General features: G+C 44.2%; 1 protein-coding gene across 1 annotated transcript; it reads left to right on the forward strand.

The window, feature by feature from the left end:
• Positions 1-3717: 3717 nt before the first annotated feature.
• Positions 3718-13757, forward strand: LOC121856430 (Down syndrome cell adhesion molecule-like protein Dscam2). Its single transcript, XM_042352027.1, has 11 exons — positions 3718-3725; positions 4134-4262; positions 4732-4850; positions 4976-5170; positions 5647-5793; positions 6015-6167; positions 6802-6939; positions 7279-7469; positions 9015-9154; positions 10064-10358; positions 10651-13757. The coding sequence occupies exons 1-10, from the start codon at positions 3718-3720 to the stop codon at positions 10089-10091; spliced, it is 1248 nt and encodes a 415-aa protein (XP_042207961.1). The 3' UTR covers positions 10092-10358; positions 10651-13757.
• Positions 13758-15787: the final 2030 nt, after the last annotated feature.

Raw genomic sequence — 15787 nt, forward strand, 5'->3', positions numbered from 1 at the left:
GTAAATCACGTTGTTCAGCTGTAGTGTGTTCCTCTGTGTTAGTCACAACTTATTATTACTCTAAATGTTTCTCAGTAATAATCACCGTTGTTCAGCCTGTAGTGTGTTCCTCTGTGTTAGGTCACAACTTATTATTACTCTTAAATGTTTCAGTAATAATCACTGTTGGTCAGCCTGTAGTGTGTTCTGGTTAGTCAACTTATTATTTTAAATGTTTCTAGTAATAATCACCGTTGTTCAGCTCAGTGTGTTCTTCTGTGTTAGGTCACAACTTATTATTACTCTTAAATGTTTCTCAGTAATAATCACGTTGTTCAGCTCGTAGTGTGTTCCTTCTGTGTTGGTCACAACTTATTTTACTTAAATGTTTCTCAGTATTAATCACTGTTGTTCAGTCTGTAGTGTGTTCCTCTGTGTTCATCTGATATATTTCTTGTTTTCGTGTAATATTTCTAAGTCTTTATCTGAATTACTTATACCCTGTTGTTGTGTCATGTGTCAGAGTGTGGTGTCAGGTAGAATAATGTGTCATGTGTCACAGGGAGGAGTGGCAGCGTGGTGTCAGAAGGGTTGAGAGCCACAGTAGCTGGTCTGACACCTTGGACCAACTACACGGTGACTGTGGCGGCGTCAACCAGAGCTGGGGAAGGTGTACACTCCCACCCCTTGTGTGTACTACTGACCAGACGGTGAGTTACTACTACTGTCACTACTACTATGACGATGACTACTACTACTACTACTATAACCCATACAAGTAGTAGACAAGTGTTTGGTCAAGCAGAAACAGTCGTAATATTTTAACAATAATGAGAACATAATGTTATTGTTTTGTTGAACGTTGTTAATTGATATAACACCTCCTACCAGTAACACTCTTGTGTAACACTCTCAGTAACACCTCCTCCTAAAGTAACACCTCTTGTTTGTTGTGTTTGTTGGTTGTGGTTTGTGTGTTGTTGTAACACCTCCTCCCTCAGTAACACCTCCTCCCTCAGTACAGTAACACCTCCTCCCTCACAGTGCCAGGCGCCGGCGAGGGTGAAGGCACAGTGTCGGGTCCTCGGGCAGCCGTAGTGTCGTGGGCGCTGCCCGCACGCCCACACGGGCGTATCAGCTGCCACACCGTCCACTGGGAACCAGCAGTGGGCGTGGCTCCGCCCACAGCCGCCGTGTGGAGCCTCACCTGACGCACCTGACTCCTACATGATGTCCTGTCCACACCACACACAGGTCAGTACTAACACCTGACCCTACATGACCTGTCTCACACCAGGTCAGTACTAACACTGACCCTACTATGACCTGTCTCACACCACACACCAGGTCAGTACTAACACCTGACCCTACATTTTGGTGTGTTTACACAGGTGTGGGTGAATAACAGGTGTGTCTTACAGGTATGTGTGAGTGCAGGTGTGCCAACAGGTGGGCAGTTAACATGTGACGAACAGGTGGATGAGTGACAGGTGTGTCTTATAAGTGTGTGTAATAATAGGTGTGTCTTACAAGTGTGGGTGAGTGAGGTGTGTTTTATAGGTGTGGGTGAATAACAGGTGTAGAGTACGTTACAGGTGTGGTGAGTAACAGGTGTGTCTACAGTTGGGTAGATGTGTCTTACAGGTGTGTGGAGTAACAGGTGTGTCTACAGGTGTGGGTGACGGCGTCCACCAGGATGTGTGAAGGTCCCGCGAGCAGGTGGCCGTGGTCAAGCTCCACACACACAGGTACGTCCATACGTACACATGTACACTATGTTTACATCTACACACGCACATGTTTGGTGATTATATTAATAAATCGTATAAAGCTACACACGCCCACTGTCAGTACCTGTGGGTGGTGGGTGGGCGTGAGTATCACTATAACACACGCCCATAGTGGCCGCGGGCGTGTGGTCGGTGGGCGGAGTATTCATAACACACGCCCATGGTGGCTACGGGCGTGTGGTCGGTGGGGCGAGTATTTATAACACACGCCTATAGTACGGGGGTGGTCGGGCGTGAGTATCATTATACGCCCATAGTTACGGGCGTGTGGTCGGTGGGCGTGTAAAGAGCATATACACACGCCCAGTGGCGCGGGCGTGTGGTTGGTGGGCGGAAATATTATAAACACGCCCACAGTGACCGCGGCGTGGTGGTGGCGTGAGTATCATTACACACACGCCCATTACGGGCGTGCGGGGCGGGAGTCACACGCCTACAGACTGCGGCGGTGGTGGGTGGGCGGAGACATTATAACACGCCCACAGTATGCGGCGTGGGTGGTGGTGAATTATAACACACGCCCATAGTATCGGGCGTGTGGTGGGGGCGGAGTATTAATACGCCCACAGTGACCGCGGGCGTGTGGTGGGTGGCGGAGTAAGATATTATAAATATTTACGTGGGTGGTTGAGTATATTATCATATAACACACGCCCACAGTGGCTGAGGGTGGTGGTGGGCGGAGTAACATTATCACTATAACACGCTTACAGTGGCCGGGTTATAAACACGCCACGGGCTGCGTGGCTTGTGGTGGGTGGGCGAGTAAATTATCACATAACACACGCCCATAGCGGCCGCGGGCGTGTGGTGGGTGGGCGTGTAACATTATCTGATAATACACGCCCACAGTGGCTGCGGGCGTGTGGTGGGTGGGCGTGAGTAACATTATCACTATAACACACGCCCACAGTGGCTGAGGGCGTGTGGTGGGTGGGCGTGAGTAACATTATCACTATAACACACGCCCACAGTGGCCGAGGGCTTGTGGTGGGTGGGCGTGGTAACATTATCACTATAACACCGCCCACAGTGCCGAGGGTGTGGTGGGTGGGCGTAGTAACATTATCACTATAACACGCCCACAGTGGCTGAGGGCGTGTGGGTGGTGGGCGTAGTATCATTATCGCTATAACACACGCCCGCAGTGGCCGGAGGCTTGTGGGGGGGTGGGTAACATTATTACTTTCACCGCCCTGGACTGCGGGTGTGGTGGGTGGGCGTGTGACATTATCAGTAACGCCCACAGTGGCCGCGGCGTGTGGTGGGTGGGCGTGAGTAACATTATCATCTGTTACACGCTACATTCCGTGTGTGGGGGTGGGCGAAATCATGTGGGTGGTGTGCGGTAAATCATTTCACGCCACAGGGCGCGGGTGGTGGGGGTGGGCGGAGTAACATTATCACTATAACACACGCCCGCAGTGGCCGGGGGCGTGTGGTCGGTGGGCGTGAGTAGCATTATCACTATAACACGCCCACAGTGGCCTTGGGCGTGTGGTCGGTGGGCGTGAGTAACAGTATCGCTATAAAACACACCCACAGTGGCCGCGGGCGTGTGGTCGGTGGGCGGGAACGTGACGGCGGCTTTGGTGGGAGGACGTGAGTTAGTATCGGTCGCTGTTGTGGTGGGTTGGCTACAAGCTGGCCCGCCAGTGGCTGCTGCGTGGGTGTGGGCGAGTTATCACTGAACACACGCCCGCTGGTGGCCTGGCGGATCTTGAGTTTGCATGTGATGTGTGCCGTTGCATGTGGTGTGTGGGCGTGAGTGTCATCATGAATCTGACTCACTCCACTGGCTGCTGGGTGTGGTCTGTTGGCGTGAGTCTTATCACTATAGCTCACGCCCCATGACAGCGGGGTCTCGTCGGTGGGCATGAGTGACAGTGTCACGGTAACACTCACCCACAGGTGTGTGGTCGGTGAGCCGAATTTGACGGCGGCTTGAATGAGGACGTGAGTCTCAGCGTGACGCCGAGTCTTACCTACTTGACAGCTGAGGAGTCTCACCCATGACAAGTGCAGGTGAGTCAAACCCCGACAGCTAAGTCTCACCCTGGCTTGGCTGAGTCTCACCCATGACAGCTGAGTCGAAACAGGTGTGACAGGTGTGGATGATAAATTATTGTTATTATCACACCTGTTACAGATATACCAAGAGGTTTGTTGTGAGGCTGAACTGTGTTGCTGTGATGATTAACAGGTCACAGGTGTACACAGGTGGTAGTACTGCAGTACAGGTTCGTAGTAACATGTTGTGGTACACAGGTGGTACAGTACATAGGTAGTACAGTACACAGGTGTTGTGGTACACAGGTGGTACAGTACACAGGTGGTACAGTACACAGGTGTTGTTGTCCACAGGTTCCGGGTACAGCCAGACTGGGACGCTCACCTTGGCAGACATACAGAGAAGCGACGCGGCCACTACTCCTGTACCGCCACCAACCACCACGGCAGTGACGCCGTCACCTACAACCTTATCCGTGCTAGGTCAGTGTTACGTGTGTGTGTCTCAGTGTTACGTGTGTGTGTCTCAGTGTTACGTGTGTGTGTGTCTCAGTGTTACGTGTGTCTAACTGAGAGTTATATAAACCTTATATGTTAAGATAAATAAATAATAATAATACTAACAACAAACACATGACCACTACAGTGCCTCCGTCAGCACCCTCCACGTGACGGAGACCACCGCCTCCTCCATCAGGGTCCAGAGTGTGGAGGACACGGCGGCATGACTTCAGGGCCGCACTCCACTACAGGTGAGTGTTGCCTCCTCTACTGTACTGTACTGTACTGTGTTGTACTGTACTAGACTGTACTGTACTGTACTGTGTTGTACTGTACTAGACTGTACTGTACTGTACTGTACTGTACTGTACTGCACTATAATCTACTCTACTGTGGTGCAGAGGTGAGTAATAATGGTGCAGCAGCACAATAACTATGGTGTTGTCACCAGGTCAGCGGGAGGGGAGTGGGTGAGGGCGGAGGTGGACGGTGATCAGCGCTCCTACACGGTGACCAGCCTCAGGTGCGGCACCTTGCACCACTTCTACCTCACGGCTCACAACCACATAGGTGAGCACCACACCTGTAACACACCTGGCACACAACAACGTAAACAAGACTTAACTCACCTTCCTAATATGTGTTAAGTACTGTACAGTATGTTGATTTATTGTTTACATGCTGTGCCCCGGCAGGCAGCAGCACGGCCTCCTCAACAGAAGCGGCCCGCACTAAGGGCCGGCCACCTGAGGCGCCGCCACAGTTCCAGTTCGTCACCAGCAACAGCTCGCAGGCGACGCTGTACCTGGCGCAGTGGGGGGACGGCGGCTGTACCATCACCCACTTTAGTGTACAGTACCGCAGGGACTCCTCCAGGCACTGGACCACAGGTAAGGACCACAGGTGTGGACCACTGGACCACAGGTGTGAACTACTGGACCACAGGTGTGGACCACTGGACCACAGGTGTGGACCACTGGACCACAGGTGTGGACCACTGGACCACAGGTGTGGACCACTGTTAATTTTACCATTGTTTACATTGTATTATTAACTTTTATAATGTTTTAATCTCTGTTAGTAATGTTATTGTATGATCACTATATGGTGTTATAGTGTACAGTGATCACTATATGGTGTTATAGTGTACAGTGATCACTATATGGTGTTATAGTGTACAGTCATCACTATATGGTGTTATAGTGTACAGTGATCACTATATGGTGTTATAGTGTACAGTCATCACTATATGGTGTTATAGTGTATAGTCATCACTATATGGTGTTATAGTGTACAGTGATCCCTATAGGTGTTATAGTGTACAGTGATCACTATAACTGGGTTAAGACAGTCTCGCCTCTTACAGTTGGCAGCGAGATACCGCCCGCCCGCACCTTCGCTGTGGGCGGGCTGGACGCAGGTGGCCGCTATGAGCTGCGGGTGACCGCCCACAACTCTGCAGGAGCCACACCCGCCCACTACACCGTGACCACACCTGGCCAGGGCCTCCCAGGTACACCCATGTTTTGTGTCTTGACCTCACACTACAACCACGTGTTGTATCTTGACCTCACACTACAACCACGTGTTGTATCTTGACCACACACTACAGTCTTAATGTTGTGTCTTGACCTCACACTACAACCACGTGTTGTGTCTTGACCACACACTACAGTCTTAATGTTGTGTCTTGACCTCACCCCACCCCTTCACTAACCACTCCCTGGTCCCCAGGAGGCGCGGGTAAGGGCGTGGGCGGAGGCGTGTGGGGGAGCGCGCCCTCCACCTCAGGGGCGTGGCAGGACCCGCGAGTGTTGGTCCCGGCCGCTGTCTCCGCCATGGCGCTGCTGCTGACTGTGACCACTGTGTGTGTCTGTGTGAGGAAAAGTGAGTTGTTGTCCTCACTGTGTGTGTGTGTGTGTGTGTCATTGTGTGTGTGTGTGTGTGTGAGCAAAAGTGAGTTGTTGTCCTCACTGTGTGTGTGTGTGTCTGTGTGTGTGTGTGTGAGGAAAAGGAGTTGTTGTCTCACTGTGTGTGTGTGTGTGTGTGTAGGAGGAAAAAGTGAGTTGTTGTCCTCACTGTGTGTGTGTGTGTGTCTGTGTGTGTGTGTGTGTGTGAGGAAAAGTGAGTTGTTGTCCCCACTGTGTGTGTGTGTGTGTGTGTCTGTGTGTGTGTGTGTGAGGAAAAGTTAGTTGTTGCCCCTACTGTGTGTGTGTGTGTCTGTGTGAGGAAAGGGAGTTGTTGTCCCCACTGTGTGTGTGTGTGTGTGTGTTCAGTGTGTCTGTGTGAGGAAAAGTGAGTTGTTGTCCTCACTGTGTGTGTGTGTGTGTGTGTGTCTGTGTGAGTTGTTGTCCTCACCGTCACTTAACAACACTTATACTTTTCTCATAAGTCACTTACACTTCCTACTGTCATGAGTCATTAACTTTATTGACTCAGTGAGTCATCTGTCACGGTGAGGTGACAGGTGAGGTGACAGGTGTGGTGACAGGTGAGGTAACATACCCCCCTCCCCCCACAGGACCCTCCAGCAGACCCTCACAGAAGGAGGTGGCGGACACGGAGGAGGAGGAGAAGACGACCCTACAGGCGCGGGAGGACGTGTACACCACCGTCAGGAGGCCCGCGCCCACGCCTCCCCACCAACACGACAACACTGGTACTGTGACGTCACTCTTAACACAACAGCTGTAAACTACCGTGTCCTTAGCTTGTAAACCAGTAAATGTAAACAATATTGTCTACAACTTTACATCTGTAAACAACTTTAGTTGACACCTCCAAATACCTATAAACACCTTGGTCCAGCCCTCAACATGTGTACCTCAGACAGATGTTGGTCCCTTGGTCCAGCCGTCAGGCAGATGTTGGTCCCTTGGTCCAGCATTAACACTTGTCTGCGACACAGCTGTCGCTGCCTGGCGGTGTTGTTGTGGTAGTCAAGCTTCATATGGTGGTCACTATAAGTTTTAACTCAGAGGTTCTCCTCGACCTACAGGAGACTACAGCGAGGAGGACCTTTACCCCTACGCCACGGCCACCTTCCAGATGGGCGGAGGCAGCCCGCCGCCCCCTGCTCCGCCCTCCCCGCCCACACACGCCCACCACCCACAACCGCGTGGGCAGAAGGCCTTCACCGCCCTCGTCTATCAGGCGCCGTCACTACACGATGTTGACTCCCCCAATCTGGTAAGATGCCGGTACCACCTCCAGGTACAGTACCAGGTGCTGTACCACTACCAGGTACAGTACCAGGTGCTGTACCACTACCACGTTCTGTACCAGGTGCTGTACCACTACCACGTTCTGTACCAGGTGCTGTACCACTACCACGTTCTGTACCAGGTGCTGTGCCACTACCAGGTACAGTACCAGGTGCTGTACCACTACCAGGTACTGTACCAGGTGCTGTACCACTACCAGGTACTGTACCAGGTGCTGTACCACTACCAGGTACTGTACCAGGTGCTGTACCACTACCAGGTACTGTACCAGGTGCTGTACCACTACCACGTTCTGTACCAGGTGCTGTACCACTACCAGGTACTGTACCAGGTGCTGTACCACTACCAGGTACTGTACCAGGTGCTGTACCACTACCAGGTACTGTACCAGGTGCTGTGCCACTACCAGGTACACTAACAGGTGTGTACCACTACCAGGTACACTACCAGGTGGGTATCGGATCATCAGGCAATTGTACTGTGCTGTACCACTGACCACGTGTTCTTGGTACCAGGTGCTGTACCACTACCAGGTACACCTGCTACTGCGCTGCATCAATTACCAGGCCAGCACCAGGTGCTGCACAACATCATCAGGCACAGCACCAGGTGTGCCAGACCACTACCAGGTACTGTACCAGGTGCTGTACCACTACCAGGTACTGTACCAGGTGCTGTACCACTACCAGGTACTGTACCAGGTGCTGTGCCACTACCAGGTACTGTACCAGGTGCTGTACCACTACCAGGTACTGTACCAGGTGCTGTACCACTACCAGGTACAGTACCAGGTGCTGTACCACTACCAGGTACTGTACCAGGTGCTGTACCACTACCAGGTACAGTACCAGGTGCTGTACCACTACCAGGTACTGTACCAGGTGCTGTACCACTACCAGGTACTGTACCAGGTGCTGTACCACTACCAGGTACAGTACCAGGTGCTGTACCACTACCAGGTACAGTACCAGGTGCTGTACCACTACCAGGTACTGTACCAGGTGCTGTACCACTACCAGGTACAGTACCAGGTGCTGTGCCACTACCAGGTACTGTACCAGGTGCTGTGCCACTACCAGGTACTGTACCAGGTGCTGTACCACTACCAGGTACAGTACCAGGTGCTGTACCACTACCAGGTACTGTACCAGGTGCTGTACCACTACCAGGTACTGTACCAGGTGCTGTACCACTACCAGGTATTGTACCAGGTGCTGTGCCACTACCAGGTACACTAACAGGTGTGTACCACTACCAGGTACACTACCAGGTGGCTGACAGTGTTGATGTTTACACCATCAGCTGACAGTGTTGTTGTTTACACCGTCAGCTGACAGTGTTGTTGTTTACACCGTCAGCTGACAGTGTTGTTGTTTACACCGTCAGCTGACAGTGTTGTTGTTTACACCATCAGCTGACAGTGTTGTTGTTTACACCGTCAGCTGACAGTGTTCTTGTTTACACCATCAGCTGACAGTGTTGTTGTTTACATCGAAGTTATTGTTTACAGAGTGAGGTAGACAGCCGGGGGTCAGGTCGAGGGGGGGTGAGCTACGAGGGGGAGCACTACAGTGGGGTGTTGACCCCCCAGGCTGACCCCCGCCCCCCTCCCCACCACCGCCGCCCCCTCAGACACCTCCGGACCAGTAGGTTTGTCACACTCTCTCACCTGTCACCCCCACCTGTCATAACACCTGTCACCACACCTGTCACCCCACCTGTCACCCCACCTCTCACCCCACCTGTCACCACACCTGTCACCCCACCTGTCATCCCACCTGTCACCACACTCAATATACTACCACGTGTATCATATATCACCCTTTACCATATACTATATACTCTTAATTATATACCAATAGTACAGTAAATCCTCTCAATAACGGACTTCTCAATAACGGAATCCTCCCAATAACTGACATTACTTGCAATAATTAGTCCGGTATTGGGAGAGTTTACTGTCCTCGTAGCGTGATTTGATGTATTAATGTCAAGAGGTTCAAAACTTGTACTTTATTGTCATGTCATGTAGTTGAGGCTGTCATGTCATGTAGTTGTAGAGTCTGTCATGTCATGTCAAGGGATTCTCTCAAGTTGTCATGTCATGCCTCTGTTGATGATAAGGGAGGGTCGTTTTCTGTACTAAATTCAGACAGGCAGACAGACAGACATACAGACAGACAGACAGACAGATAGAGTAAGAGACAGTCAAAGAAAGACAGAGAGATAAAGAGACAGGCAGAGAGACAAACACACAGATAGAGACAGACAAAGACAAACAGAAAAAGAGACAGATAGTTTGAGACAGACAAAGAGGGATACAGACGGAGAGAGAAAGTGAGACAGACAGAAATAGATCGAGAGACAGAGTGACAGACAAACAGACAGAGAAAGAGAGAAAATCAGACAGACAGACACATACAGAGAGAGACAGAGTGACAGACAAACAGACAGAGAATCATACAGACAGACACATACAGAGAGAGACAGAGTGACAGACAGACTCATAATCAATGTATGTATATAATTCCCACACAATGTTAACTCTTCATCTGACAGAACCCCCCGTAACGTCCACTTCCCCTAAGATACCAAGACCACAACCACAACACCACCTACAGCGCCTACCACAACAACTACAGTACCAATACCAACAACAACAGTATCAGTACCCACAGAAACAACCACAACAACCACAACAACCACAACAAAAGCTTTACCAACAACAACAACAACAGCAACAACAGGAACATTATCAGTACCCACAACAGCAACAGCACTACCAACAGCCTCAACAACAACAGCAAAAAGCACAGCAAAAACAGCAAACTATTCGCCCTACGCCATACACCAGGTAAGTCAAATTCTAATAAGGTATAGTCATTAACCTGGTCATTCAAGGTGTACTAAAGGTGGTTTAATTATTCTCTATGTTAATATGAACTGAAAATTACATATCCCTCATATAAAAAACCTTATATCAGTAAAGTCAAAGTTTGAGTTTTGAATTGAATGAATTGTACCTAAAAATTGATGTAAAATTCGTATGGTATTTTTTTTTTAATTTTGCGTATTAGTAATTATGTCTTTTCTATGTTTACTGTCAGGTAGATTATTTATTTTTTATTTGTGATATTTATAATTAGACAGGTGTGAGGTGTGACAGGTTTGACGGTGACAGTGACGGAAGCAGTGTGACGGTGGCAATGTGACGGTAATGACGGAAGCAGTGTGACGGTGGCAATGTGACGGTAATGACGGAAGCAGTCTACAAAAATCAAGAAAAAAAAATGCATAAAAAATGAAGAAAATGAAACAGAGAGAAAGTGGACTAACTCTGACACGAGTAAACACACGAGTGAAAGTCCCGTTGCATTATTGCCATCTGGAGAGAAAGTTTTTTGTGTGTTGAGAGAAAGTGATATGTGGGAGACGAAAATCAAAAGAAAATTAAAAAAGCAAGTTTGTGAGTGACGAAGATGGATAGAAAATGAAAAAGAGAGTTACATAAGAGACGAAAATGAAGAGAAAGTCAAGAAGAAAGTGAGATGGAAAAACGAAATAAATAGAAAGTGTAGTTTAAGAAAGTGACTAATTTTCTTGATCCAGGAAGAAAGTTTAAACTAAAGAAAGGGAGAGAAAGGTAATTAACCCTTTCTCTTCCCCTCCCAGATGAAAAGGGTTTCTACTGAATATTTTAACCCAATTGTATACCCAGAAGTCCTTCATCTCCCCCAACAGAAATAAGGACTAATGGTTAAGCCCCAGAAAATAATTACCCACGGGAACTTGATCTCAAATAATAATACTTTTTAGAACTTTAACCGAGAGGGAAACTTTAAAGTAAAGTTTTAAAACAAAGAAAATATTAAACGTAGTGTATCTTAAGGGAAATGATTTACAAGAACCTCAGTTAAAAGATAAAACAGTTTAAATGATACTTTTCCTGAGTTTTAGCTGTGTGTATGTGTCTGCTGCTGATATTATTGGAACATTGGGGAAATACTAATAATCATACAACAACAATAACCTCTTTGAAAACTGCCACAATACAATTTACTGTACAGAAGTGGTTATAAACTTCTTAACTGTGAAATTATGATAAAAATTGTGATGTTTTAATGGAAGTTTATTTTTTTGAGATGAATGTGTATATATAAATGTCTGAGATATATGACCAAACTTGATGTACTGTATATAGGTAAATGGTTCCACTAGATTCACTAAGACTCGTATGATAAATTTTACTCGTAACTTAAGATAAAACACGAAAACTGGTTAAAAATGTCATCAAACTTGCTCGGAGACTTTAGCTTAACTAGATATGTGTTAAGAGAACGTATCTAGTTAAGGTAAAATCACAGGGCAAGTCTGATATAACTTTAACGATATTCTTTTGTTTTTAACTTCAATAAACCAGTTAAAGACATTTTTAAACCTTCAGTTACGAGGAAAAAAATTATACGTTTCTGAAAATCCTGACATTTTTGTAATTATAAATATACAAAAGGTTTCTATGTACGTTTAGTGATGGAGATCTGTGATGGCTGACTTAACGAGTTGATGCTCATTTGTTTATTGAATCTTCCTGTCATTGTCCCCTACAGAGTTGATGCTCATTTGTTTATTGAATCTTCCTGTCATTGTCCCCTACAGAGTTGATGTTCCTTTGTTTATTGAATCTTCCTGTCATTGTCCCCTACAGAGTTGATGTTCCTTTGTTTATTGAATCTTCCAGTTCTTATTGTCCTCCATGGTGTTTATACTGTATGTATACAGGGAATAAGCCAAGTGGGTGAATATACATTATCCATAAACATGTATTAATAAACGAATAATAATTCTACGTATACATAACTGTTTCTCAAGACAATAAGTATGATATTTTCTCAATGTGTATACAAACAATTAACAAGTAATATGTATACATGCTTGTGTATTAAAACTCAACAATTATATACTGTATACATACCTGTGTATTAAGAAAATTCATAATCATTTAATGTGTACATGCATGTGTATTAAAAGGATATATATTTATGACATTGATACATAATTGTGTATCAATATAGAGAGAAATACACAATCTATGGATATGTATGATTAAAGAAAATGAATAAGTTATGTAATACCATGTAATTCATACCACTGAAATCCCCGCTGTAAGAGGAGTTAAAATACAAACAAATCCACTGTATATTTTAACTGTAACCTGTTGTTGTGGACTGTAGGCTACAGTTGATATACAATACTCTTGTATTTCGGTATTTCATCATCTACAATACATAATCAATAAAAAATCCAGGTGTATATAGCGGTGTATAAACAGGATAACTACACTATACATATACATTACAACAGTGAATGATAATTTATACATATACATTATATTCAAATATGTGTATTAAAACAGTATTAATAAAATATCTAATACTAATTGTTTAAGAAAATACAAAGTTGTGTATTAAATTGAATAATGATAATAACAGTAATTTTATTTATTGTGGAGTATGTTATTTTTTCCTTCGAGGTGTTATGTTATGATGTCATGTTATCATCCTTGTCTCCTTCAAACCATAACAGCAAGTGTAATCAACTTTATTAAACTGTAATTATTCATATTATCATTGTAATTCATTAGTTATCATACTTGGGATAACATGTAAGTGAAGGTGTTATCATTAGCACTTAATTATAACACCTGAGATAACCTGTATTCATATTATTACACAGATAACATTACAGTGATAACAATTATTTGGGCTATGTTATCCTCACTTAGTTATCAATCATTAAATTGACCTTTAATCATCATTATCATCGTCATTATCATCATCATCATCAAATTTGTGTATAGGCATTATTTAAGCACATTTCTTAACTATTTGTCTATGTAAGTATGTAAACAAACTTCAAACTCTCGTTGTTATAAATTTTTACTCTACAGAAAACATACATACATACATACATACATACATACATACATACATACATACATACATACATACATACAGGGGCCCTAATCACCAAAGCTTATACCTGGAGCGTCACTATATTGTACCATCATATCAAGTATACCCATATACTAACCTGTGTATGTTTAACCTTACAGTGTATACTATACTTGACAGTGTCTCGTCCCGTGTATACCGGAACTGTATATATTTTAATGTATACAAGCTGGGTGTTTATTATGGGTGTATACCGTTGTTTTCTTATCGCGGTATATGAGGTGAATAAACTTACCTTTTCTTATATGGTTTTATTTATACCTCAATTATGTGTAAACTAAAATAACTATATAATCGTTTAGTGTTATATTATAAGGCTTTTAAGTCGCCATATATTCTCTATATATTGTAAGAATTGGAGGAATAATATTGATATGAAGAATGGCTTATTGGTAAACAACCGAACTGCCTTATTTTGAGGAACAGCGTTGCCATTTCCTGGACTGTCGTCGGCTAGTGTGGAAAACCCTTCCACACTTGTGCTGTGTGGAATATGACAATAACCCTTAATAATTTGTGTCCCCAAATATACTGACAAGGTGTATTTATATATTGGCCTAATTATAGTAAGAATATAGCTATTGTCATTTTGCCAACATTTACAAAAATTAACTGGTTTTCCAGGGGAAGATTCCTATAGTTCATTTCTCTATGAAACCATAATGCAATTATATAAGAATTTACTAAACCATGATGCAATTATATAAGAATTTACTAAACCATGATGCAATTATATAAGAATTTACTAAACCATGATGCAATTATATAAGAATTTACTAAACCATGATGCAATTATATAAGAATTTACTAAACCATGATGCAATTATATAAGAATTTACTAAACCATGATGCAATTATATAAGAATTTACTAAACCATGATGCAATTATATAAGAATTTACTAAACCATGATGCAATTATATAAGAATTTACTAAACCATGATGCAATTATATAAGAATTTACTAAACCATGATGCAATTATATAAGAATTCACTAAACCATGATGCAATTATATAAGAATTTACTAAACCATGATGCAATTATATAAGAATTTACTAAACCATGATGCAATTATATAAGAATTTACTAAACCATGATGCAATTATATAAGAATTTACTAAACCATGATGCAATTATATAAGAATTTACTAAGGCAGTTTTGTCGTCGGGAGTTGGTGCAGAAGGCAGACATCACGACCATTGAGTGGTGGCACATTCGTGACGTCACTCGTCCAGGGTCAGTGCTGTTTTGGACGTGGCGGTGAGCAGTCGTGTCCAGTTGCGTTCCGTGGGATGTATAATCAAAGACAAAAGTCGTGTCGCTGATTTGTCCTAAGATTAAATATAACTCTTGAAGCATCATGAGAGCTCCCTACCACAAGGCAGAGTGCACCAAAAGTTGACCCCTTCGGTATATTTTGTTTTCACCAAATTTCAGGACACGACTTTTGTCTCTCATTGTACGCCGTCTCCTTTTCTTTCTGACTAACGCATAATAAACCATATATTACTTAAATATTCGAATATTAGTAGTGAATCAAAGTGATAAATCAGACAAAGTTAATAGAAAATAATGTTTGTGAAAAAAAAAAAAATATTGGAACATCTTGAAACTGACGTCATCACCCAGCGGCTCAAGACACGAGGCATTTAATCTCGTAAGTACAACAACAATTACTTATTTCTTACATTTATTTACGATTTTAGATTGAAAATTATTAACTATTCTCAAACTGTGTGTTGATAGTTTATAATGGTGATTAGGTGGTTACTAAATAGGCGTTTGTACTTACAGTAGCTAAAACTTTGTAGGGAACAATACGAGACCATGCATGATATATACTGGCATATGAGTTATCACTAGTAACACGTAACATATCTGAGCATATCAACCCCCACCTGCAAAGATTAATAACGAATATATTGTTTAAACATTCGTGTTATTTAAAATGATTTGTTTTAGTTAACCAAACGTACTGTATGCTATTCGGTTCGGGTGTTTATTACGAAGGTTATTGGAAGATTCGTGTTAATAGCCGGAGTTTGAACCACTCTCTTCCATTGATGCCGTTCGAGTCAACACAATACAGTAATATTTTCATTTATTTAGACGTTTGAATATACTCTACTAATTTGTGACATGTAAAAATACGTACAGGACTTACTATTGCTATTACTAGTTTGTTATTGAATTACTAGGAAGGTTGCAGTTTAAAAATATACAGGGTTTTTCATGGCATTTATGTGTTAGAATTTACTGATTAAAATCTTG

The sequence above is a fragment of the Homarus americanus genome, unplaced genomic scaffold, assembly GCF_018991925.1.
Source record: "Homarus americanus isolate GMGI-L3 unplaced genomic scaffold, GMGI_Hamer_2.0 scaffold23919, whole genome shotgun sequence".
NCBI lineage: Eukaryota > Metazoa > Arthropoda > Malacostraca > Decapoda > Nephropidae > Homarus > Homarus americanus.

What these genes read in the sequence shown, in the direction of transcription:
- LOC121856430 (XM_042352027.1), top strand. An exon ending in ATGTTGACTCCCCCAATCTG is followed by an intron (nt 7,470 to 9,014) that starts GTAAGATGCCGG and finishes TATTGTTTACAG; the next exon opens with AGTGAGGTAGACAGCCGGGG. An exon ending in AGACACCTCCGGACCAGTAG is followed by an intron (nt 9,155 to 10,063) that starts GTTTGTCACACT and finishes TTCATCTGACAG; the next exon opens with AACCCCCCGTAACGTCCACT.